General features: G+C 38.4%; 1 protein-coding gene across 1 annotated transcript in view; it reads left to right on the top strand.

The window, feature by feature from the left end:
* Nucleotides 1-27037, top strand: part of GRHL2 (grainyhead like transcription factor 2) — a 224500-nt gene that overhangs the window by 115367 nt on the left and 82096 nt on the right. Inside the window, exon 8 of the mRNA XM_036740809.1 lies at nt 15251-15345. Coding sequence (XP_036596704.1) covers nt 15251-15345 — 95 coding nt within the window. The remainder of the gene's footprint in view (nt 1-15250; nt 15346-27037) is intronic.

The following is a 27037-nucleotide window of genomic DNA, read 5'->3' as shown; positions in this document are numbered from 1 at the left end:
AAGTCATAATAGTGAGTCACATCCAAATTAGAGAAAGAGGCTTATCGCTACTATCTACACAGGACTCAACTTGATGGGGAATCTGGGGGACTGGCCAGGAACTACCAAATAGCAAGATTGTTGCTCTCCCTAAATTTCATCACCTTTTTCTCACCCCCTGTTATCACATTTGTGCATAATGTAAGGCAGGCCCTGATTTATGGAGAAGTGCTATGGCCACAACAAGGAAAAAATCCTTTTCATCTCAAATATTTGGTTGAGGAAACATTTACAGAGTAAACTCTAAGCAGGTTACAACAGTACTTTCTTTTGAAAAGTAGTAAAAAGCCATGCAGTTCTTAAATATTAATTATTTTGTTTAAGAGGAAAAACATAATTAAGCCTCATCAGCCTACATATGTAGGTCCCCCCCTCCCCACATGTGTATATTTCAGTATATCCTGATTTGGCTGAAGAACAGAACTTGTTGGGGAGAGTTATTCCCTAAGGTCTCCTGTACTCTCCTGAGACTCAAATCTGCTTGGCTACCCAACTTTGGCGGAACATGCCACCCTAAGGGGAAGAGCTGCCCAGAGTACTTCAGGGCAAAGAGGGGTAGAGTCCTTTCTCAACTCCTGCTATATTCAGTATTCTTCTGCACAGGAAAGCTTACAGGAGAAACAGTGGTCAGTTGATATTTCACAGTAGGCAGGAAAAAAGGAAGAAGGAAAGAAAACCACTGTTGGCAGTGCCCTATTGAATACTAGGCGGATAACTGGATTCTATTGGTTCTCCTTTCTTTAAAAAATGTATTGTGGGCCTCCTTGGTGAGCTAATTTCACAAATGTAAGAAAATTAGAAGCAACATGGTATGGATCAGGGATTCTTAACTTGGAGTTCATGGACCCTTAAAAGATCCATGAATAGATTTCAGAGGGTTGGTAATCTTGGCCGGGGGAAAAATACATTTTTATTTTTATTTTTACCAAGCTCTAACTGAAATTTAACATTTCCTTCAAATGGTTAAAAATGCTATTCCGAGAAGAGGTCCATTGGTTCCACTCAGCTGCCAAAGAGGTGTGTGTCACAGAGAAACATTTAGAACTCCCAGTGTAGTGGATAGTCTGCACTTAAGATCAGAAATACCTGCCTAAGTATCATCTACTATTAAGCCAGGAGTATCAAATATGTGGCATACAGGCGTGTGACTGAACAAGGTTGAAATGTAATTGGGAAATATTTAATAAAATAAATAAAAATATAATAAAACATGTTACATTTATAATAATGTTACATTTCAAAACTGTCACTATGTGACCTAGAGGGTTTCTTATTAGTGGCCCCCATTTCTATTTGAGGTTGCCATCACTGTACTAAGCCATAGAATTTGCCTTGATAGGGGGAGTTCCCCTAGTAGGAGATTCTCCATCTATAGGAAATCATCCACATAAAAAAGACTGATTTGTGACCTGGAAATATCAAAATGTTGGTCAGTCGTTTTCAGTCTTGTCTGAGTCTTCATGACCCTATTTGGGGTTTTCTTGAGAAAGATACTGGAGTGATTTGCCATTTCCTTCTCCACTCATTTTATATATGAGGAAACTGAGGCAAAGAGGGTTAAGTGACTTGCCCGGGGTAAGTGTCTGAAGCTGAATTTGAACTCAGGTCCTCCAGACTCCAGGGTGGGTACTCTATTCACTGTGCCACATACCTGCCCTAATATCAAAACAAATGGAAGGAATTTTTCCCTTCTTTAAAGTAGCAGTGTCACTAGATTTTTGCTGCTTTTTAGAATGCAGCCTCTCATGGCCCATGGTATTATAGTTATAAACTTGGGTTCTTAAAGGTAGAGTACAAGCTCTGTCAGGTTTTAACAAGTTGGAAAAGCTTCAAATATAGAACAAGTGGTATGTTGACTTTCCCAGGATCAGCTTAGCTATGTTTTCAGAGACTTTGGTTGTCTGTAGTTTGATAAAAGCTTTTAGTCCCAGCAATACCTAATGGACAGATACTAAGTTGGAGAATAGTTGCAATTTTTATTAGTGAAAGGAGTGCTTACGCTAAAAAAAATTGCCTTCTATTAAAGCATTTTAGAAGTAAAAAAAATGGGAAAACTTATAAAAAATACTACACTTTCAAATATAAGTTATATTAGAACATGGAAAACAGAAATTCATGTGTTATTTTATCCATTTTTTTCTTCTAATATACATCTCTTAAATCTTCCCAAATGAGGTCCTAGGCTCTTCATGGGCTTATTGTTTTGTAATTTGTCCAGTTTTTCTCTGACAAAGTGGTAAAGTGTCATTCAGCAGCTGATTGGCTTAGAACATTGCAAATAATAATTTTTAATAACAAATTCATTAGCTAAAACAATCCAGTGGATCAATGTTCTGGTTTTTTAAGTGTACTTTTAAAATTTTTCATTACATTCACATTCTGTTAACAAATTTTTTTTCTCCAGAGACACTCTATTCATATGTTATTTCTTCTTCATCTTATACATACTTTAGCTAAGTTGTCTCATTACTTTCTCAGTCTCATGGAAAATACTTTATTTTCTCCACTGGACACATTTAAGTTCACTTTTTGACAAGTCCCAGTCCAATTATCTTTAAAATATTATAATTAATGGGGCCCATAGTGGCTTTATGGTCCCATATCTATAAAACCAGAAGCAGTATCTTATTGGTTTTTAGGACCATGATGAAATTTATTGATTAAAATTACAGACTTACTCTTTTAACAGTTATCACAAGTCTTCTCATTAAAGCCATCAACAGAAAGAACTTAATGGCTGACAACACACTCAGGCATGAAATTATGCAAATTCTAAATTTATTTTTGTTGTTTACAAAGCCTAAAACTTGCCAAGAAAAAGTTTTTCCAAAATATGTTTAAACACCTTAAGGTTATGAAGGCCAGAATAAGGTGGATCCAGTCAGAAAAAAAAAAAACACCACTTTGAACATTCTCCAGAAATGCAAGACTGTTCTTAGTTTTTTCTGCTGTTGAAAAGACAGGTATTTGAAGGGCCCCCATTAAGCACTGATCATTTAACTAACCTCATAGCTTACCAGAGACCACAGCACAAAATATACAATTATTGTTGATAACAACAACACCATTAATATTAATTTTTTTTATCATATGTAATCAGCATGTTTGGATAAGGGTGAATTGACTATACTTTCAATATACTATATTGAAATAATTTGAAAATAATAAAAACCATCATGTCCTTTCCCTTTGAAGGGCATATGTAATTATATATAATTTTATAGTACACAAATGAATAAACCCATAAAAATTTGATTTTCTAAAAGAAGCAACTTGAAATATAAGTGAAATAAAAATTCCATTTTTTAGATAATTCTAAATTCAGAGGTTGTAGAAGATAGCATGGTGCAGAGGAAAGAATGTTGGATCTGATATCAGAGGACCTGGGTTCAAATCCCAAATCTACAATTAACTGCCTGACTGTAGACCAGTCACTTAATCTTCCTAGGCCAGTTTCCTTATCTGTATAATGATGGAGTTGAATTAGATAACCTTCAAGGCCCCTTTTAACTTTAAATCTATGATCCCATGATAAAATTGACCTTTTTTCCCACAATAGTCGCTCTGCTCTATTTGATGCTTTATTATTTTCAAATTGTTTACCTCCCAACAACCCCGAGACATAGTCCTGAAATATTGTACATTATTCAAACCTTATCCAGAGTGTTACTTTGCTCTGGAGTGTCACATTTTAGGAAAGTTATTGGCAAGCCGGGGCAGCTAGCTGGCAAAGCAGTTAGAGCACTGGGCTTGGAATCAGGGAGACTCATCTTCATGAATTCAAATCTGGCCTCAGACACTTTCTAGCTGTGTGACCCTGGGCAAGTCACTTAACCCTGTTTGCCTTAGTTTCCTCATCTGTAAAAATGAGTTGGAAAGGGAAATAGCAAACCGGCCCAATATCTTTGCCAAGAAAACCCCAAATAGGGTCATGAAGAGTCAGACACGACTGAAATGACCTCTGGAATGTGTCCAGAGAAGGGCAACCAGTGTGTTGAGAGGACTGGGAACCTTTCCATATGAAGTTTAATTGAAGTAGCTATGATATGAGGAAACTTAAGAAATACTATGATACTCGACTTAAAGTATTTGAATGACTGTTTCGTGGACCGAGAGTATCATTATAGTGTCCCATAGACCAATCAAACCTTTCTGTTCTGTCCAGTGCAAGTTGTGAAGGTGTATTTTTGTGTCTATGTAGAAGACTGCCAATTTATAAATAGTATATGGACCATGACCAAATGGGCATATTCATTTAGAACAATTCACACCAAAACTGAATATTAACATATTGTTGTTCAGTCATTTTTCAGTCATTTCCAACTCTCTGTGACCCTATTTGGGGCTTTATTGGTAGAGATACTGGAGTGGTATGCCATTTCCTTCTCCAGCTCATTTTACACACAAGAAGACTGAGGCAAAGAGGGTTCAGTGACTTGCCTAGGGTCACACACTTCTGATAGTCTGAGGTCATATTTGAACTCAGGTCTTCACGACTCCAGGCTCTGCATTATACCTACTGTGCCGTGTAGCTGCCCAGATCAATACATTTAAAAATGCTATTAACTATATCAGCATAAGGCTACTTTTGACAGTTTTATAAGTTTCACAGAAAAAATAATTGATTACAAGTGATTTGTGAGACATTTCAGGCTTTGGAAACTTAGATTTTATGACTTTAAAAAGCAGAGGAGAATATCAACGAAATCCACTTCTCCAAAGGTCTTATTATTCTGTTTATCTTAAGTTAAAGCTCATCATTCTAATGATTTTGAATCGCTTGGAATTGTTGAGTTGCATTTAGAAAGGACTCATCTGACCATTTGCAGATAGATCTTACCTCTTTGGAAAAGAACAGATTTCTGCATATAGGCTATAATATATAAACTCTCCCCAGTTTGGCTAATTGGGAAGCATCTCACCAGGCTATGGAGTATGCCCACTGAATTATTAACAGAGCCCTAAGCCATTTTAAGCATTCCAAGCACTTTGCTCCACTAGTCCAGACAGAATCCTTACCCTTCAGAAGGGAAAATAATTTTATTATAATTATACTCCTCTTCTTAATCTCCAACAAGATATACAAAAAAGAATTGAAAGCCAACATTAGTTATAAATAATTTACAAAGAACATTTCAGGCTACACTTAATTAGAGTGCAGGAATTAGCCTTTCCTTTAAGCCATTCCAGAATTGCACATCCATATGTGACTGGTTTTTAAGAAAACTCAATATACAAAAATCTCAACTTAAAAACAAACTACAGAGTAATATTTTGCATGAAAAAAGGATCCTTCGTTTTGTAAAAGAACTTGCTGTTGTGTTCTCTGATACATTTTAAATGTTAGCAAAATAAAAATTTGTGCATAATTTTTCAGAAACACAAGTGTCATATAAAGAAGGAGAGGAACACAAACATATATAGCTGGCCTTCTACCCCCAATTTAAGTTTGTCATCAAGGTCTTCCAATCTTTTGTCTCTGTTAGATGAATTCTACCCTTCTATCCTTCTATCTGTTTTCCTTTCCTACCCCAGGGGTTCCATATTTTCATGATGGCCAGGACTCTACTATAATATCCTACCCAAAGCTGTTGTCTTCCAACTGTGAACACCATATTCCAACATTATCTTATCCTCCTCCCTGCATAAAAACTTCCGTTCCCTCTCTGCCCTTCTTCAAGTTTCCTGTCTCTGGAGAACGCATCTGATAGATGAGGTATTACTCTGGTGCTGCTGATCAACAGTAAATTCCTGTGTTACCCCCTGAGGGGCATGTGCATTTTAATGTTGGGGGGTGGGTCATTAAAATATTTATCAACCAGTTGAATCAAAGCAGAGATAGTATGCTCATCATATTTCCCTATGACACAAAGGTAGAAGAAGAGCTTGGATTAAAAAAAAAACCAATTGCATAAATATGAGAGAGACATGGTTAGTAAAACCAAATAAGGAAAAAAAAAGATCCAAGGGTTCTGATGTGCTATAAAATCAAATTTCAATCAGAATTTTCATGTAGAGTGAAAAGAACTAGTGTGATTTTAAGCTACTTGGGTTTTGTATGTGTAAAGAGTGAAGGAGATGACAGTCCTCCTAAAATATACCCTGATTAGAGCATATATGAACTATTATTTTTATTTCTTGCTTCCAAATTTTAGAAAGTCCATTGAGTGACCAGGAGGTAGTAAGTTTCCAATCACTCCATACAGAGGCTACAATGTGTTTTGATTTGTTTTCAGATTGGGTCAATATTCGGTAAACATTTATTAAGTGCCTGCTATGTGCTAGGCACCATTTTAAGCACTGGGAATACAAACAAGAAAATGACTGTCTCTGCCTTCTAGGATCTTTACAATCTAATATGGGAATACAGTACACCAAAGGAACTTAAAAGCAGATGGTAGGTGAAATTTGTCTAAAAAGTCTGAGCTCTCTCTATAAGGAGTCCTTGGAAAGAGATCATTGCTCCACCTTCTAGCCCTCCAGTCAGAGAGGGGGGGCAACTGAGGATGCTGAGGAGAAGTTGAATATCAAAGTTGAATCAGTCTCCAAGATGATGTGATTTCAGATGATGAATTTGTCCTGGGGAAGGCGTGATTTGAGGAGTCTGAACTAAAGACAGCAACTGATGAGTCTTTCTTTCTCACCCAGACTGGAAAGCCAGCAGCCCTTCACAGGCTTATCCCATCGCCATTCAGCATAGAAACTTTGACTTGCTTTGTTTCCAACTTGGGCTGGTTTATCTTTACGTAGGCAGACTGGTGGCCCCTCCCTCCTGGTTGTGTGGGGTCTTCTCTATTGGTGCCGGACTTGATTCAGACATCCAATCAAAGTTAGCCGCACCACAGCTCAGAATTCCTACTCTCAAGCAATGCACTTGCTAGAGCCTCCCCAGTAACAGGGATTATGGATGCTGGCCGTGGCACCCAACAAGTGTTTCCTATTCAAGGACAGGTTGAGTGAAATGAACTCAGTTGTTTTAAATTAAGAGGAAGGGTTTTTAGTTTTGCTTTTCTTGACAAGGGGGAGGAATTGACTTTGGTCCGTTATATTTTTCAGGGACTTTGTTGCTCTTGTGTCAAACTGTTAATTTTCTTTCCAATTTTTCTTCCATAGCTCTCATTTTTCCCCCATTATTTCCCCTAGTGCTCTCACTGCATTTATAAAAACATTTTAAACTCTTTTTAAAGCTCCTATTTCATCTCTTCCAGGAAAGCTAGTTAAATTTATGTCCAAGCTGCGTTTTACTTTGAGGCTTTTCTCATAGATATTTTGGAGTCATTCTCTTCTTCTGGGTTAGTGTCTTGAGTGTACCTGTTAATGTAATAGCTTTTTGGATTTCTTTTTTTTGTTTGTTTGCTCATTCTTCCAATCTACTTTGTGACTTTGGAACTGATGTTAGTGGTAGGCTGTATATACATCTAGAGGGAATGTCTGGGCTCATCCTGCTATTGCTTTCTTGGGATATTGTGTGTTGTGTTAATCCAGGCTCTAAGAGACCATCTCAGGTCAGGGACCTATAAGCTTTTAGTGTTTCTGAAGTGTTATAATCCAAGGAAAAGTTAGATCACTGTCCTCTTTTGAGTTCTCTGCAAGTTCCTGACCTGGGTTTGGGTTGGAGAAGCTTAGAAACAATTAATCAACAAGTATTTATTAAGTGCCCACTGTGTGCTTGGAACTATGCAAGATACCAGGGGATTAAAGTGCATAAAATTTCCCAATAAAGAGATCAAAGCTAATTTTGGGGAGAACAACGTCAGTTGAGTGGTGAGATCAGACACCAAAATGCAAAGCTTTTGGAGCAGATACTGCCCTGTAAAATTATCACGTTTTCACATGATATAAAATTTTTCCAAGTAGTGAAACCTTGAATTAATAGGAATAAGTTTCAGAAAGAATGTTTGAGCCCATACGACTAAGCAGACATATCACAGATGAATTTCCATTTTGGTTAACTACAAGGTAATCATAAGGATAAGGACTAGACCTGTGATTTTACTCAAGATAGAATCTTCCCAGTGTAAAACTTCCTCTGCCAATGCAGGTTAACACCTTCTGTGCCATTGATCGTCTTTGAGAGCTACCAAGGCACTGAAAGGTTAAGTACAACCGTATCACAGAGCCAGAATGTGTGAGAGGCAGTGCCTGACCCCAGGATTTCCTGGCTCTAAGGCCAGCTCTCTGTCCACCCTGCCATACTGCCTCTCTACAAGGTCCTGAGCTCAGAAACAAATAATCCACCCTATACTTAATAGCTGATGGCCTCTGAGCTATTTGTCATCACCCCAGAAAGAGCTGGAAGTCATTTTAAATGGTTTCCCAAATGATTTGCTTCAACATTCCATGACAACCAAAACAGTTATTAAAATAATGGGCATCCTCAAAATGATTTTGGAAACAAAACCCGATGTGACCACAACTAAGACATGACTTCTGGTTATTGAATTGCAAGAAAGCTAATTGGACTATAGAAAATTTCAGAAAAGGGGTAGGGAAAAAAGTATCAAGAAAAAGAGAGGTCTTCCATATGGTGGGATACAAATAGTAAGATTTTTCAGTCTTGGAAGGATAAAAGGGGATGGGATTGAAGGCTATTAAACCATGAGCTGTATGAATACAACGAACATAGATCTGTGGAGGATACTGGAGCAAGGGCATTTGTGGAAGCTTGGGAGAGGGAAGGCTGGGACAAATAGAAGAAAATTCTATCTCACCAAATGGATAATAAATGTGTTGAACTCATTAAGCCAAAAGGTTTTAAAGTTGGACATACAATTAGTTTGTTTTTAAAAAGTTTAGTTACATTTGCAGATGACTGAGCCTCAGTGAATTTCCAAAGAAAAGTAAAATATTTTGGGAAATATCTCTGACCTTTAAACTTTGAACAGATATATATATCATGTATTTTCATGACATCCCCTGGTGCTAGTTAGATACAAAACTAGATTAGATGGACCATGGGTCTTATTTAGATACGAGGGAATTGAAGATGAAATGATTGCAATTTTAAGTAGAAAAGATGATGCGGCGTTTTTGAAATCTTGCCATCGGGTAACATATGGAGGAAATTAAGCCCTTACTGTTTTCCCATTAGAGTCTATCATAATCTTAGAATTATAGACTTAAAATAGGAAGAGTCCTTAGAAGCCCTTGAATTCAACCAACTCATTTTACAGATGAGGAAACTGAGACACAGAGAGTTTAAGAGATTGTAACAAGAACACACAATTAGTAAATTTCTAAAGCAGGAATTGAACCTACATCTTTCTGCCTTTGAGTCCAGTGCTCTATGCACTACACCTTTTTATCTCTCTGATATACCATGCTATCTCACAGCCAAGAAACATCGAGAGCAAATGTGATATAGTGGGATGTGTACTCAACTAGGAATTGGGAGAGCTGAGTCCAACTTGTATCTCTCACTAAGTAGTTGGTCAACCCAGGAAAGTAATTGGAATCAAACAAGTACAGGCCATCATCACCTCTCATCTAGACTGCTGTAATAGTTTTCTAATTGGTCTCCCTGCCTTGTCTCTTCCCATTCCAGTCCATCCTCCACTCAATTCCAAAGTAATAGATCAGTCCTGAAGGACTGACCATGTCATTTCCACACACGCTTCCATCAGTCACTCCTATTCAGTCAATTTCAGTGGTTTTCTGTTACCTCCAGGATCAAATATAAAATCCTCTGTTTGGCTTTTAAAGCCCTTCATAACCTAGTTACCTCCTCAGCTTTCTAGTCTTCTTAACCCCTTACTATCCTGCCCCCTATACTCCAGTGACTCTATGATCCACTAGCCTTCCTGTTCTTTCTTGCATAAGAAACTGTCATTCTACTCCATTCATTTTCATTGGCTGTCCCCCAAGCCAGGAATGATTGCCCCTTGCATCCCTCTGACTTCTCTGGCTTCTTTTAAGTCTCAGCTAGATTCTCACCTTTTTAAAAATTTTATTTTTAATTTATGGAATAAAACAAGCATTTCCATAATGTAGTATAATAAAACAGATGATTGCACATGAAATGGCAAATCTGTTATGTACAACTTGCTATTCCTTTTAAATGTATAATAAGGTTATCATGTAAATTTCTTTTTTTCCCTTTTTTTCTTCCCTCCCTCCTGCCACCTACCTCCACCCTAAAGGTGGCTACCATCTTTAGCAATAAATATTCCTTATCTTCCTCGGTGTTAGTGCCTTCCCTCTGAGATTGCCTCCAATTTACTTTGGCTCTAAGGTTACTACACCACACTGCCTTTCTGTAAAGTAATGAACTTAGGAACAAATGGTCCACCCAACGCTTCTTGGATGATGGGCTCTGAGCTATCTGTTTTCACCCCAAAAAGACACCTGCCAGTCATTTTACATAATTCTCTGAATGATTTGACTGAATTTCCCATGGCAGCCAGAACCATTCCCAAAATAATGAGCATGTACATAGTTGTTTGCATGTTGTATTCACCATTTAAACATGAGTCCCTTGAAGGTAAGGAATATGTTTGCCTTTCTATGTATCTCCAGGGCTTAGCCCAGGGCCTGGCACATGGTAGACACAAAGGAAATGCTGGTTGACTTGACTTGACAAGTATTTGCAGCTGGTTGTTATGGATGATGTGGAAGTGTAAGTACTTAATGAGATTTTGCCTCCAAAGAATTTGCAGTCTAGCCAGAGACAAGGATAATTGCGTACAAAATGATTAGTGACTGCTACAAGACAGGATACATAATTAAATATAAACTGCAGAGAATGGATTATACTAGTTATACAAGTTCAGAGAAAGAGGAGGTCAATTTGGGTTGGAAGAACTAAGAAAGACTTCAAGGAGATGATGGGATTGGGTGAACTTTGAAGACTGGCAAGGGCTGGGGCAGGCTGGGAGTACGTGTGTTTGGGATAGGGACAGGTTAGTTGATCAATGTGAGCAAATACAGGCATACAAATGATCTAATTGTGGGCTTGTAAAGCACCTTTGTTCATAAGGAGGAAAAGCTATGTTTGGGTGTGGTAGGACATAACATTGGCTACATAGGGTGTTATAATATTATAGAGGGGCTTGAAAGTCAACTTTAGACTTGATAGGGTGAGCAGCAGGGAACCAGTGCCAGTTTTTTGAGCACAAGAAGTTCTGTGATGGCAATAGTGTTTAAAGATGATTAATCTGGCAGAACTATTCAGAGTGTATTGGTAGGGGAGAGATTATAGTCAGGGAGTCCAAGAAGGAATTTGATGCAATAAATAATCCTGGCATGAAGCAATAAGAAACTGGATGAGGATGGTGGCAGAAGGGGGGATGAAGAAAAAGGAGAGATGCAAGAGATGTTTCCAAGAAAGAATCTATATAATGGGTTGCCTCAATTTCTTCACCTGTAAAGTGGATATCATAACACTGGGGTACCACCTTGTATCGGGGCCTTAACGATTTCTTTACTTCTTTGCTATAATGGTATATTATTAAACAGTATACTATTTGCTTTAATAGCATATTATACAGTGTCTCCCATGTCACACAATCAATTCCAAAGTTCTTTTTTAATTAATTTTTGGTTTTAGTTTATAACACTCAATTCCTCAAATTTTTGAGTTTCAAATTTTCTCCCCCTCTCTCTCCTCCCCCCTCCGCACTCAAGATGGCATGCAATCAAATATAGGTTCTACATATACCTTCACACTAAACATAATTTCACAATAGTCAAGTTGTAAAGAAGAACTATAACCAATGGAATAAAACACGAGAAAGAAGAAACAAAACAGAAACAAAAACAAAAACAAAAAAGAGCAAATAGTTTGCTTCAATCTGCATTCAGACTCTAATTCTTTCTCTGGATGTGAATCACTTTTTCCATCATGAGTCTTTTGGAGTTGTCTTAGAACCTTGCATAACTGAGAAAAACTGAGTCTATCAAAGTTAGTCATCAGAGATACCGTGTGTCTGTAACCATGTATAATGTTCTCCTGGTTCTCCTCCCCTCACTCAGCATCAGATCATATAAGTCTTTCCAGGTTATTATGAAGTCCATTTGCTCCTCATTTCTTATAGCACAATAGTATTCCATTACGTTCATATAACACAACTTGTTTAGTCATTCCCCAATTAATGGACACCCTCTTGATTTCCAATTCTTTGCCACCACAAAAATAGCTGCTATAAATACTTTTGAACATACAAGTTCTTTTCCCACTTGTATGATTTCTTTTGGATACAGCCCTAAAAGTGGGTATTGCTGGGTCAAAGGGTATGCCCGTTTTTATAGCCCTTTGGGCAAAGCTCCAAATTGCTCTCCAGAATGGTTGGATCAGTTCACAACTCCACCAACAATGCATTAGTGTTCCAATTTTCCCACATCCTTTCCAGCATTTATGATTTTCCGGTTTTGTCAGGTTAGCCAATCTGACAGGAGAGATGTGGTACCTAAGAGTTGTTTTGATTTTCATTTCTCTAATCAATAGTGATTTAGAACATTTTTTCATATGACTATAGATATCTTTAATTTCTTCCTCTGAAAACTGCCTGTTCATATCCTCTGACCATTTATCAATTGGGAAATGACTCATATTCTTATATATTTGACTCAGTTTTCTGTATATGTTAGAAATGAGGCCTTTATCAGAGACATTGGTTGTAAAAATTCTTTCCCAGTTTTCTGCTTCCCTCCTAATATTTTTTGCATTGGCTTTGTTCGTACAAAAACTTTTCAATTTAACGTAATGAAAATTATCCATTTTGCATTTTGTAATGCTCTCTATCTCTTGTTTGGTCATAAATTCTTCCCTTCTCCACAAATCTGACAGGTAAACTAATCCTTGCTCTCCCAGATTGCTTATAGTATCAGCCTTTATATTTAAATTGTGAAAACATTTTGACTTTATTTTGGTATATGGTATGAGATATTGGTCTATGCCTAGTTTCTGCCATAGTATTTTCCAGTTTTCCTAGAAGTTTTTTCAAATAGTGAGTTTTTATCAAAGTTCTTGAGATGGGTCTTGAGAGTGTCTTCGTATCGCTTCTTCTGACCACCATGCGAATACTTCCCCTGTGTGAGTTCTCCATAAAACAGTATTTTTGGCAAGTGTACATTTTGCATTTGAACAACATGGCCAGTCCATCAGAGTTGTGCCCTCTGAAGCAGAGTTTGAATACCTGGCAGTTTAGTTCAAGTAAGGACCTCAGTGTCTTATCCTGCCAGGTGATCTTCAGAATCTTCCTAAGACAACTCAAATGGAAGTGATTCAGGTTCCTGGCATGGCTCTGGTATACTGTCAGGTTTCACAGGCACACAACAATGAGGTCAGCACCACAGCTCAATAGACCTTCATTTTGGTAGTCAGTCTAATACCTCTTCTCTCCCACACTTTCCCTTGGAGCTTCCCAAACACTGAGCTAGCTCTGGCAATGTGTGAATCAACCTCATTATCAATGTGTACATCCTTGGAAAGTACACTACAAAGGTAAGTGAACTTGTCTACAGCATTCAGAATTCCATTTGTTGTAATTGATGGTTCCACATGTGGATGGTGTAGTGGTGGCTGATGGAGCACCTGTGTCTTCTTAGTGTTAATTATTAGGCCAAAATCCGCACAAGCAGCAGAAGATTGATCAATACTTTGTTGCATCTCAGCTTCAGAGGCTACATTGAGTACACAATCATCTGCAAACAGAAAATCATGCACCAACACTCCCTCCACTTTGGTCCTGGCTTGAAGCCTTTTCAAGTTGAACACTTTACCATCAGTGTAGTAACTGACCTTGATGCTGTGTTCATCCTCATTGAAAGCATTTGACAACATGGCTGAAAACATCATGCTAAAAACATGGGAGCAAGCACACAGCCTTGTTTCACTCCACTGGTGACTGGGAAGGCGTGAGAGCATTGTCCGTTATCTAGAACCTGGGCAAGCATGCGGTCATGAAATTGACGTACAATGCTGCTGAACTTCTTTGGGTAACCCAATTTTGACATAAATTTCCATAAGCCCTCACAACTAACAGTATCAAAGGCCTTGGTCAGATCTACAAATGTTGTGTACAGACCTCTGTTCTACTCCTGCCATTTTTCCTGGAGTTGTCAGGCAGCAAACACCATATCGACTGTTCCTCAGTCCTTTCTGAAGCCACACTGGCTCTAGGTAGATGACCATCTTCCAAGTGAAGAATCAGCCTGTTAAGGAGGACTCTGACAAGAATCTTGCCAGCAATGACTAACAGAGAGACACAGGACAATCCATTTCCTTTATCTCTATAGAGGTGGACAATGGAGGCACCCTTAAATTCCTAGGGCTTAACCTCCTCTTGCCATATAACCTGGAAAATTTCAGTCAGGTTTTATATGAGCAATGGACCTTCTACCTTGTAAATCTCAAATAGAATAGAATCAGCACCAGTTGCTTTGCCACATGAAAGGAGCCCAATGGCATTCAAAACTTCTTCAGTTGGAGCTTCAGCTAGGGAGGGACTGACTTCAACCTGAGGTAAATAGTCAATGGCCTCAGCATTGATTGATGAATATAATATAATATAAAGATATTATTGCAAAATTATTTTGGTCCGGGAAACCTCATATGCCTACAATCTCACATGGGCTAATGGTACACATGAACACAAACTTGGGTTGGGAGAGGCAGGATGTTGCTGGAAATAGTATTGGATTGGGAAGCAGGAGAGCAAGACTGAAGTCTTGGCTTTTCCGTTATCTAAACTGGGTGACCTCAGACTTAGGCAAATCACTAAACTGCTCAGAACCTCTGTTTTCTCATCTGTGAAAATAAGGAATTGGGATGGATGATTTCTAAGACCCCTTCTGGCTCTAAGATTCTGTGGTTCTACAGAGTTGGTTGATCCAAGAAATCCATATGGCGTTTGCAAGAGAGTGGGAGTTGTAGCATGAGTGGGTAGTTAAGGAAGGGAATCCAAGGTCAAAGAAGAATAGAAAACCTTCACAGATCATAATAAAAACCTAGAGTGAAGAAGTAAAACTAATAAAAATTGGTTAAGAATTTTACTTTGTTTACGTTTATTACCCTTAATAGTGCAATGTGTTTACCATTTTTGTAGAATATTAGCAATAATGAAATAGCAGCAAGAACAAAATCTTTTTCCTGTTGCCATGGAGACAGAAGAATAGGCAAAATTTTGTTCTAGTCAGTGGAAGAGTGACACAGAATTCAATGATACAAGCATCTCTTCAAATTTTGTTTTATCTTTGTGTCTGTGTTTTACAGCTGACTACAAGGAAAGTTTTAATACAATTGGAAATATTGAGGAAATTGCATACAATGCTGTTTCTTTCACCTGGGATGTCAACGAAGAGGCAAAAGTAAGTAAAAGTGTCTAGACTGGCAGGGATTGATTATTTCAAACTTGGCTCATTCTTTTGTAGGAATTCAAAGTCTCCTTTTCATACCTGGACAAGGTGGCTGCAGATGTTGCCATTGTAAAGGGCCAATGGGGTGAAAGAGTCTTCCAACATGCCTTTTATCCTTATGTGGAGGATAATGAAGTAGAAAAGGAGATCTGCTTTCCCCAACCAAGCAGATCCACACCCCAGATTCCCAAGTCACCAGGTTCAATGTGGGGGCCCCAAGATGGGGCAGAGGTGAAAGAGTCTTCCAACATGCCTTTTATCCTTATGTGGAGGATAATGAAGTAGAAAAGGAGATCTGCTTTCCCCAACCAAGCAGATCCACACCCCAGATTCCCAAGTCACCAGGTTCAATGTGGGGGCCCCAAGATGGGGCAGAGTAAACTAAGTATACTGCTAGGTATTCTTCTAGTAGCAGGACACAATCACTCTGACACCCCTGTGGGCATTTTTCAGAGAATAAGTAGCTTAACCAAAATGTGTGTAATTTGCCAGCTGTGGAGGCATACTTTACTTGATTAAGATACTAGTCTAGTTTGAACAAAGAACCTGGGAGGGGGGAGATGGGCAGGTTTTCTTCCTTTCACAGGGCGTGGTGCCCTGTGGCCAGAAGAGAACTCCGCTGATTATTTCCTCATTGCTCATTTAATACTTTTCTCTTTTTCTTGAGTGCTAGTATTTTTCTTTGTATTCTTTTTATATGTTAAAATAATATCCCTTTTTAGATTTTAAAAATTATATTTTTATTTTTATTTACAAATGTATTGCTCATCTCTCTCTGTCCTCAAATAGCCATCTTTTGTAAGGAAAAAAAGCAGTTATGCAAAACTAACCAACATTTTAGCTGAGTCTGACAGTTTAGTTAAGGGTACTTGAATTTCCTTCTAGAATTTCATGAAATTTGTACATTTCATCATCATATTCAATTATCTGTATTCTTTCTGTTGTCTCTCACCTCAATATTCATGGTTCTGAATTTCTTACTGTTCTATGGACAATCTCTAATTGGAACCAAAAGTGATACCATGTGCTAGGTGACATCTAAGCTTGACTCCTGCTATAAGTCTCTATAAGAATGTTAAATGACTAGCCTTTTGTAGGGGGAATTGTCTTAAGACGAATGAGAAGAACAGCCTAATAATTCATTCAATGTGGTATTGTTTAGGAACAAGGGAGATATGTTTGAGAAAGGAAGAACATTTGGAATTTTGAGGACATGACATCAAAACACATGAATTGCAGTTTTATTTCATTGTGAATAGAAGATGGCTTTAGTCCCAGGAAAGGCAACCTTCAAAATAAGTAATGGCAGCACCTGGAGAAATATGCTGAGGTGTTCCAGTAACTGAATGTTCCTATTTCAGCAAACATCAGTTAGGCACCTACTCTATGCAAAGCACACTTTGTAACACAGGTACAGAGTGAACCCCAGACAAAAGAATAGCATAGGAAAAACGTATCTATAGTATTCTTGCTATCTATTTTACTCACCCCTTTCCATCCAGATTCTTTTCAGATCTTTTGTGGCCCAAGAGGCATTAGACTGAGCTCCCTGGCAGCAGCATACTGTACTACTTTGTCTCCATATTCTGGGCTTTTCCCACGTACCTCTCTTTTGCAACCATTATTTTTCCTTTAGTAATTAAATTTACTTGTGAGGAAGCTCACTACATCAGGACCCTAATATCTATTAGATAGTATATTAGATAGTGAATTAATCCATGCTATTGTGGGGCAGCTAGGTGGTACAGTGAATCGAGCACTGGACCTGGTGTCAGGAAGATACGTGTTCAAATCCGGCCTCAGACACTTACTTGTTGTATGACCTTGGGCAAGTCAATTGACCCCTATTTGCCTCAGTTCTTCTGTAAAATGGGAACACTGGAGGAGCAAATGGTGAACCACTCTAGTATCTTTGCTAAGAAAACTCCATCAACAAAGTCCATGGGCTCACATAGAGTCAGATATGACTGAACAACTGCACAAGAACAAATTGGGGTAATAGATTGGCTATTGTTCTTAGAGCATTGACTAGAAATGTTTGTCTTTGAAGAGAAGAGGCAAAAGGGTTGGTGTTAAAAGGGTGTGGGGCAAAGCTCATCTAGCGGAGGCCTCCAGGGGGAAGAATCACCTCCTGAATCATTATGAGGTTTCTACTTTGCTGAAAAACTGGAGGCTATAGGTAAAAGGGGGGTAACATGGTCAGGAGCTAGAAGTATAGATGCTGGAGAGAGTTGGCATGTTATGGGACAGTGTTTTTTAGCTCCTTCTAAATTTTGACAACCCATTATGTCCATCACCTTATCTTGGCTATGACGCTGATTAGATTGCTCTTCTTTATCAATTAATATGGAATTTCCAAAGGTAATTACTTAACCCAAAAGAATGACTAATTTTTAATGATAGAAATTTTGGAAAACATGATGAATAAGAGAGGAAGATTATTTTGAAGCAGGTGGGTCTTTTGATACTATTCAAATAATATCTCTCCACATATGAAAGAACATATCAAAGCAGAGGTAGATCTTTTTTCAGATAAGTCACATATGTGAAAATCTAAAATTACAAATATAAATCATAGAGTCAGTCAACAGGTATTTACTAATAACTTCTACCCCCAGGAGACTAATTCTAATAGGAAAGGCAAAATGTGAAAAAGGGAGCTGGAAAATGGGAGGAAGGTGGGGTAGGGACATGGTAGCAAAACCTGGAGAATCGGGTATCACTAATCTGGGCCCTTCTTCAAAATAGAGGTTCCAAGAAGAATTCACCAGTAGGGAGAAGGGGACCACGTGGGCAGAAGGAGACGGTAGCTAATGCATGGTGGCAAAGGCCAGAGGATAGATTGATCATAGAGAATAGATAGATCAAAATAAGAAAGGGCCATTAGAGACCTCTATCTAGTCCATCTCCCTCATTTTACAGACAAGGAAACTAAGGCCCAGAGAGATTAAATGACTTGCAGCTAGGTGGTGCAGTGGATGGAGGCACCAGGCCTGGAGTCAAGAAGACCTGAGTTCAAATCTGGCTTCAGACACGTATTACCTGTATGACCCTGGACAAGTCACTTAATCTCTGTTTACCTCAGTTTCCTCATCTGTGAGACGGGGATAATAATAGCACCCACCTCCCAGGATTGTTGTGAGAATCAAACAAAATAATAATAAGTATTAGCTTAGCACAGTGCCTGGAACCTAGTAAGTGCTATATAAATGTTAGCTCTTACCCAAATTCACAAAGGCAGTAAATACCATAGCTGGGATTGGAATTGAAGTCCCATGACTACAAGTTGCTTTCCACTCTACCACTCCGACTCCATGGGTAAATGTTTACTTTACAACAGGTTTCTCTGTTTCACAGAGGTCTTAGTCAAGGATTCACTCAAATAGCTTGCTTCTCTTATACATTTTTTAAAAACATCTGATTTACACATTTTTTCCTTTAGGATCCTAACCAGTCTGCAAAGTCAGGTACACCTGTAATATCGAGAGGCAGAACTGGCAAGACGCTCTTATTTAAAAAAAAAAGTGTGATGTTATAAATGCTTCAAGGATTCCCTATTCAATTTGGTTCATGAAATTTGAAAACTATAATAGAGTTTGACTAAGCTCTAGATGAAGAATCTCTTCATACCAGGTTTAATATTATTTAAGGGAGGTAGTAGGATGCAGCTTTTCTTTTTAAAACTGAACTGAAAATACTAGAAGACATCCATTTTTGTTGTTTTCTGATCACCAAGTTGAAAAATTTAAAAAAAGTAGGGGAGGGGAAATCTGCATAGGACAAATGGTTAAAAAATAATTAGGGACCCTGCATTTTAGTTAGTTCTGACTTGTTCCTCTTGTAGTTGGGGGAGGGGTGGGGCACTACATTTGGAAACCTTCAGAAAATTATGTAAGATGCTTTACTTGGCTCATTTTTCTTGTTTCAGTCTTGTGCAATTTATTTTTCACAGCAAACAGGTTTATGTGCCCATATGCTTTGGTGTATGGCAGTGGAGGAAGGTTTATGTTGTTTGTTTCTCTTTCTTTGCTTATCCTGGCTCTGACCAGTAGTGTGTGTTTTGTACATTCGTAGTGACTAATACTTGGTGCTTGCAGTTGCAAGTAGTCCTTGAATCAATATGTAATAAAAGGCTACAGGAAACTTTTCTCCAAACTCCTATAAGGGACTAAACAAAAATTAAATCTGTCTCATTAAAGAGACCGAGAGAGTATTTTTCATTAGCAGAGCCTTTCCTTAAAATGGTATTGATTTCATAGCATGTATTCTATAAAAATACAATCTGGAAGTAGAAAGAAAATAGATTTATAGTAAAGCAGGAAGCAGATGGAAAATCTCCCTCCCTTATATTAGGATTGGGTGTGATTTTCATATTGTGGTACTTTCCCCCAAAGCCATTTGCTTTCTTTTCTAATTCCATTGCTAACATCTGAACATAAGTGCCTTGAGTTTCTCTGGGAAGAACAAAAACTTCTTAAAATATCACTTACTGTAGGAAGTGTTTACAGTGTTCAGTGTTTACAGTGGAATATGTCCATTAGGTCCTCTCTCCACAATAAGAGTTAGAATGATGGTTAAGATAATGGGAGTTGAATTAGGAAGAAAACTATTGGTTCTGACTACCTTACATATTATATACATATTCATTATGTCTGATATAGACGGCATTCATGCAGAGCCTGCTCATCCCATATGACACCTGCCCATGTTTTCTTATAACCCTTCCCCCATCCCTTAGAAGATCTCCCCAAGACTTTTCTCTCATTCTTTTAATATCTCAGGTATACCAGTATCAGATTGTCTATATGTTGCAGGCCATTCTTGCTACATGACTAGCTCATCTCCATTTTTTTTATCATATGTGTCCTCAGTAAAGACTTTTAGACTTTTTTCATGTGCAAGTCATTGCTGATAGTATGTTGTGACCTATGTATGTTCATCATGTGTTTTTCCATTGCCCTTTGAGCTTATATGTAATTTTAGACATCCTGAGATCATCATTTTCCATGATTTGAAGTCATATGGTCTTTCCATTATTTCCCAGTTTTTCTGAACCTCTGTAGATTATCATCCAAACCCCATTCCCCATCTTCCACCATCTAATTCCTTATTCCCATCTCCCTCAACCTTCCTACCCCAAAGTTTCAACCAAGCACTGCCTTCCACTTTCATTGTGCCCTCTGGAGTGCGTGTTCCATAGGCAGTAAATTTCTCTTCATGCTAAATCTTTTTCTCTCCCACTATTTACATCATCTAGCTGCTTACCAAAATGTGGTACTCCCCAGTGACACAGCCTCCCTAGCTACTTATTTCACTACTGTCCTCACTTTCACTCATTCCCCTCAGCTCACTGGTTGAGTTGGAATATTTCTTTTTTTAAAATTTATTTAATATATTTAGTTTTCAGCATTGATTTTCACAAAAGTTTGAATTACAAATTTTTTCCCCATTTCTACCCTCCCCCACTCCAAGATGGTGTATATTCTGGTTGCCCCAGTCAGCCCTCCCATCTCTCACCTCACTCCCCTCCCATCCCCCATTTCCCTTCTTCTCTTGTAGGGCAAGATAAATTTCTATGCCCCATTGCCTGTGTATCTTATTTCCTAGTTGCATGCAAAAAGTTTTTTTTTTGTTGTTGTTTTTGAACGTCTGTTTTTAAAACTTTGAGTTCCAAATTCTCTCCCCTCTTCCCTCCCCACCCATCCTCCCTAAGAAGGCAAGCAATTCAACATAGGCCACATGCTTATCATTATGTAAAACCTTTTCACAATATTTGTATTGTGAAAGATTAACTATGTTTTGCTCCTTCCTAACCTATCCCCCTTTATTGAATTTTCTCCCTTGACCCTGTCCCTTTTCAAAAGCGTTTGTTTTTGATTACCTCCTCCCCTTGTCTGCCCTCCCTTCTATCATCCCCCCTTTTTTATCTTCTTCCTCCTTCTTTCCTGTGGGGTAAGATACCCAATTGAGTGTGTATGGTATTCCCTCCTCAAGTCAAATCCAATGACAGCAAGATTTACTCATTCCCCCTCACCTGCCCCCTCTTCCCTTCCTACAGAACCACTTTTTCTTGCCACTTTTATGCAAGATAATTTACCCCATTCTATCTCTCCCTTTCTCCCTCTCTCAATATATTCCTCTCATATCCCTTAAATTGATTTTATTTTTTTAGATATCATCCCTTCATATTCAACTCACCCTGTGCCCTTTGTGTGTGTGTGTGTATATACATATATATATATATATATATATATATATATATATATATATACCTACATATATACATACATAGACACATACACATGTATATATATGTATACACACACACACACACACACACATATATATATGCATATTCTTTTCAACTACTATGATATTGAGGTCTCATGAATCATACACATCATCTTTCTATGTAGGAATGTAAACAAAACAGTTCAACTTTAGTAAGTCCCTTATGATTTCTCTTTCTTGTTTACATTTTCATGCTTCTCTTGATTCTTGTGTTTGAAAGTCAGATTTTCTATTCAGCTCTGGTCTTTTCGCTGAGAAAGCTTGAAAGTCCTCTATTTTATTGAAAATCCATGTTTTGCCTTGGGGCATGATACTCAGTTTTGCTGGGCAGGTGATTCTTAGTTTTAATCCTAGCTCCATTGACCTCCGGAATATTGTATTCCAAGGCCTTTGGTTCCTTAATGTGGAAGCTGCCAGATCCTGTGTTATCCTGATTGTTTTTCCACAATATTCAAATTGTTTCTTTCTGGCTGCTTGCAGTATTTTCTCCTTGACCTGGGAACTTTGGAATTTGGTGACAATGTTCCTAGGAGTTTTCTTTTTGGGATGTATTTGAGGAGGTGATCTGTGGATTCTTTCAATTTCTATTTTACCCTCTGGCTCTAGAATATCATGGCAGTTCTCCTTGATAATTTCTTGAAAGATGATATCTAGGCTCTTTTTTTGATCATGGCTTTCAGGTAGTCCAATAATTTTTAAATTATCTCTCCTGGATCTATTTTCTAGGTCAGTGGTTTTTCCAATGAGATATTTGACATTGTCTTCCATTTTTTTATTCCTTTGGTTCTGTTTTATAATATCTTGATTTCTCATCAAGTCACTAGCTTCCACTTGCTCCAATCTCATTTTTAAGGTAGTATTTTCTTCAGTGGTCTTTTGGACCTCCTTTTCCATTTGGCTAATTCTCCCTTTCAAGGCATTCTTCTCCTCATTGGCTTTTTGGAGCTGTTTTGCCATTTGAGTTAGTCTATTTTTAAAGTGTTGTTTTCTTCAATATTTTTTTCAGTATATTTTTGGGTCTCCTTTAGCAAGTCATTGACTTGTTTTTCATGGTTTTCTTGCATCATTCTCATCTCTCATCCCACTTTTTCCTCTACTTCTCTAGCTTGCTTTTCCAACTCCTTTTTGAGCTCTTCCATGGCCTGAGACTAGTTCATGTTTTTCTTGGAGGCTTTTGGTGTAGGCTCTTGCACTTTGTTGACTTCTTCTGGCTGTATGTTTTGGTCTTCTTTGTCACCAAAGAAAGATTCCAAAGTCTGAGACTGAATCTGGGTGTGTTTTCGCTGCCTGGCCATGTTCCCAGCCAACTTACTTGACCCTTGAATTTTTGGTCGGGGTATGACTGCTTGTAGAGCAAAGAGTGCTTTGTTCCAAGCTTGAGGGGATGTGCCATTGATTTCAGAGCTATTTCTATACAGCCAGCTCTGCCACCCCAGCACTCCTGCTTCCTCAAGAACCACCAACCCGGACCTGACGCAAATCTTCAAAATCTTCAGCAGGCTCTTCACTCCTGCTCTGATCCGCCACTTAATTCCTCCCAACACATGGGCCTGGGGCTGGAAGTAATTGCAGCTGTAGCTGCACCTCCCCTGCTGCCCCTGGGGCAGTGGCCGAAGGGCGAGCTGTGTCCCCTGCAGCTTTTCCCACTAACCTTCTCCGTTGTCTTTGGTGTTTGTGGGTTGAGAAGTCTGGTAACTGCCACAGCTCACTGATTCAGGGTACTAGGGCCTGTTCTGCCTGGCTCCTGGTCTCGCTGGTACTGCTGCCTCCCATGCTGGGCTCTGCTCCCCTCCACTCTGTGCGTGATAGACCTCATCCAGCGACCATCCAGGCTGTCCTGGGCTGGATCCCTGCTTCCCTCTGCTATTTTGTGGGTTCTGCGCTTCTAGAATTTGTTCAGAGCCATTTTTTATAGGTTTTTGGAAGGACTTGGTGGGGAACTCACGCAAGTCCCTGCTTTCAAGCCGCCATCTTGGCTCCACCCCCGGAAGTGAGTTGGAATATTTCTTGCACTGGAATTGAAATCAGGAAAATGTGACTAGACACTTGCCAGATATGTAACCCTGGTTTAGTCAGTTAACTTCTATTTTCCTCAGTTTTCTCATCTATAAAATGGGAATAGTAATAGCACATATCTCTCAGAGTTGTTGTGTGGGTCAGATAAGATTATATTTTTAAAGTATTTTGCAAACCTGAAAGGGCTATATAAATGCTAGCTATTTAAATAATAAGGAGGAGGATCAAGCTGCAAAATAGAATTTTTGTTTAAAATCTGGGTGTGGGTGGAGGGTGGGAAATGACTGTGGTGAAGACAAAAGCACTAAGAAAACAGATTTTTTAAAAATTAAATAAACAACTTTAAATATTTAAAGTCAGCCTTTCTTTCTTCCCTTATCCCCCAGACCAGGTGTAACTAAAATGCAATGAGACTGTTATTGTTGCATGGTTCTGAAGATAGTTCCGATATAAGAATTTCAGAAATGCTGTGAGTAATGAAAATAATATTTGAATGACTGGTCAGTGTCCCAAAGTATCTATTTTGAGGACAAAACTCATTTAAATATGAGAGGCAACATGGTGCAATGAAAGGAATGATGAACTTGAAGTGAAGAAGACTTGGGTTCTACATTCAGCCTCCAGCATTTTATTTATTCAGTTCTTTCAAAAAAGAATTTATTAGGTGCCTACTTTGTACCAGGGGGTAGTTCGGTGGTGCAGGGTGCAGAGTGCTGGACCTGAAGTCAAGGAAGACCCATCTTCCTGAGTTCAAATCTGGCCTCAGACACTTTCTAGCTGTGTGACCCTGGGTAAGTCATTTAACTCTGCCTCAGTTTCCTCATCTGTAAAATGAGTTGGAGAAGGAAATGGCAAACCACTCTAGTATTTCTGCCAACAAAACCCCAAATGGGTACACAGAGAGTCAGACATGACTGGAAATGACTGAACAGAAACAACATATATGCCACATGTTGCACTAGGCACTATCTGATCAAGGGTAAGTCATTTAACCTCTCTGAGTCTCAGTTTCCTCTTCCATAAAATGGGGATGATAACACTTCCATTCCCTTCCTCAGAGTGTTATTTTGAGGAAGGTATGTGGAAAATCATCAAGTTTTCTATAACTGTCAATTATTGTTATTAGTCCTAGCTAAGTGACCTTGGGCAAAACATGGAACCTCTCTGTACCTCTGTTTCCTCATCTGTAAAGTGAGGGAGCAGGGACAAGATTTTCTATTTTAGTGATAAATCATGGAACTCTGGAGTTGGAAGGAACATGGAACTCTAGGGCTTTAGAGTTGAACCTCAAAAATCATATCAGTTCACTAAAAATTCATCAAGCTTATTCCATGTGCAAGGTGTCCAGGGGATAGTAAGAAGATGACATGGTCCCCACCTTGGAATAACTTCATACAATTCTGTGATTCCAATGGAAGCTTTCCTCTGTAACATGGCTTCTTAAGACTTTCATTCAAAACAATTTTATTTTTTTGTCCCCCTTAAACCAACTCACGTAGAAAAAGTTGTTGACTACTCATTAATACAGGGAATTCTTCACACAAGACCCTATTGAGCTATTAAAGACTGGCAGGCTCAGATTCCTCTCACTGAAGGCTCCCTTTTCACTTGGAAATGACATCATCTCAGAGAGCAGGGGAGCTTCAAACCCTAATTACAGACTCTCCTTTCTTCCGGATTTCTAAGGATATTCTTAAAACTGGACCCATTGTTTCTACCCAATGTCATTTACTCCCTTCACAACAATTTCAAGATTAAACTAACCTCAGTGCTACAAAGACCTCTCTTATATGACCCAGACAGAATGCCCAAAGAGTAGACATTACCAGGGCATTAAGATGCTACTTAGAGCTTTTTCGCAAAATCCGAGGAACAAGCACCTTCTTTGTGTCCTTTCATAGTAATTCCATATCAGTTTTTTTCCCCCAATTTGGTCCCATGCCTCACCCTTCCCATGATTGATAAGCTGCTTCAGATTGAAAAAGCCATCTTTCTAGGAATGCCTTTTTATTTCCTCTCAGTCTTGGTCCTCCAGAGTTGCCTCTATCAAATGAAAATGCACCAAAAACCTACTACTATATTCCTGCATCACTGATATTTTTCGAGCATGAAAATGGAATTTTATCCAATGTTTCCTTTCTTCCACTCTCAGGTTTATATGAGAATAATCTCATAGAACTGGGAGGGATTGTAGAGGTCATCTGGTGTAGCCTCCCTCTTTGGTAGATGAGGAAACTGAGACCCAGAGAGGAAAAGTAAGTTGCCTGAAGTCAGACAGGCAGTAAGTGGCAAAGCTGGAATGTTTCCCCGGTGTTTTCCAGGCTAACGCAAAATTACAGAAACTTAGAGTTGATCAATAGCCCCAGAAGGCAACAAGGTTAACTCTTCCTTCTGATGTTAACTTCCTCTCCAGCATCATCACCAATAGGTGGACCTATCAACTTTTGCTTGAAGAAGTCCAGTGGCAGGGTCAGGCAGACAGGCAACAAGCATTGATTAAGCATTATGCTAAGCATTGGCTATATAAAACAAAAACACAATATGGTCTCCATCCTTAAGGAGTCCACATTCTAGGGTGGGGAGACAACATCCAAATAACTATTTACATGTAGGATATATACAGTATAAATGAAAGGTAATCTCAGAGGGAAGTCAGTGAACAGTGATGGAATCAGGAAAGGCAAACAATGGAGTTTGTGCTTTTTTTTAATTAGTTTTTTTTCTAATCAGTAAAATCATGACTTTCCTCCTTTTCGCCTCCAAACCAATTGAGAAAGAAAGAAAAACAAAACCCTTCTTGCAAACAGGTATAGTCAAGGAAAACAAATTTCAGTGAATTTAAAATTAGCTCTCCTCACTCTGTTTCCAGGTCAGTTTTTCTTTTTTTACCATGAGATACCACACATTTTCTTCCATCTTTTCTATCTTGACTTTATTTTAATATCTCTTGTTGTTTTATGGAGTCATTGGATTCCACTTTATTCGTTCTAATTTTCTGAGACTTTATTGCAGGGCCAAATTTTGTACCTCTTATTCCAAACTATTAATTTTCTTTCCAATTCTTTCTTCCACAGCTCTCTTTTCTTTTCCCTTTCTTCCCTGTAGTGCTCTCATTTTATTTATAAAAATATTTTAAAATCTTTTTTAAACTTTCACTTCATTTCTTCCAGTAATTCAAATTGAAAACTGTGTTTTTCTTTGAAGCTTTGCTTATAAATGTTTTGGAGTCATTTGCTTCTTTTTCATTCATTTTGAGCACTCCAATCATCATAATAGTTCTTTATGGTGGAATTCTTTTTTTTTTTTTTTTACTCATTATTCCAATCTACTTTCTGAC

The sequence above is a fragment of the Trichosurus vulpecula genome, chromosome 1 (genome assembly GCF_011100635.1).
Source record: "Trichosurus vulpecula isolate mTriVul1 chromosome 1, mTriVul1.pri, whole genome shotgun sequence".
Classification (NCBI taxonomy): Eukaryota; Metazoa; Chordata; class Mammalia; order Diprotodontia; family Phalangeridae; genus Trichosurus; species Trichosurus vulpecula.
Note: the sequence above shows the minus strand (reverse complement) of the source record. Positions and strands in the feature narration are given on the sequence as shown.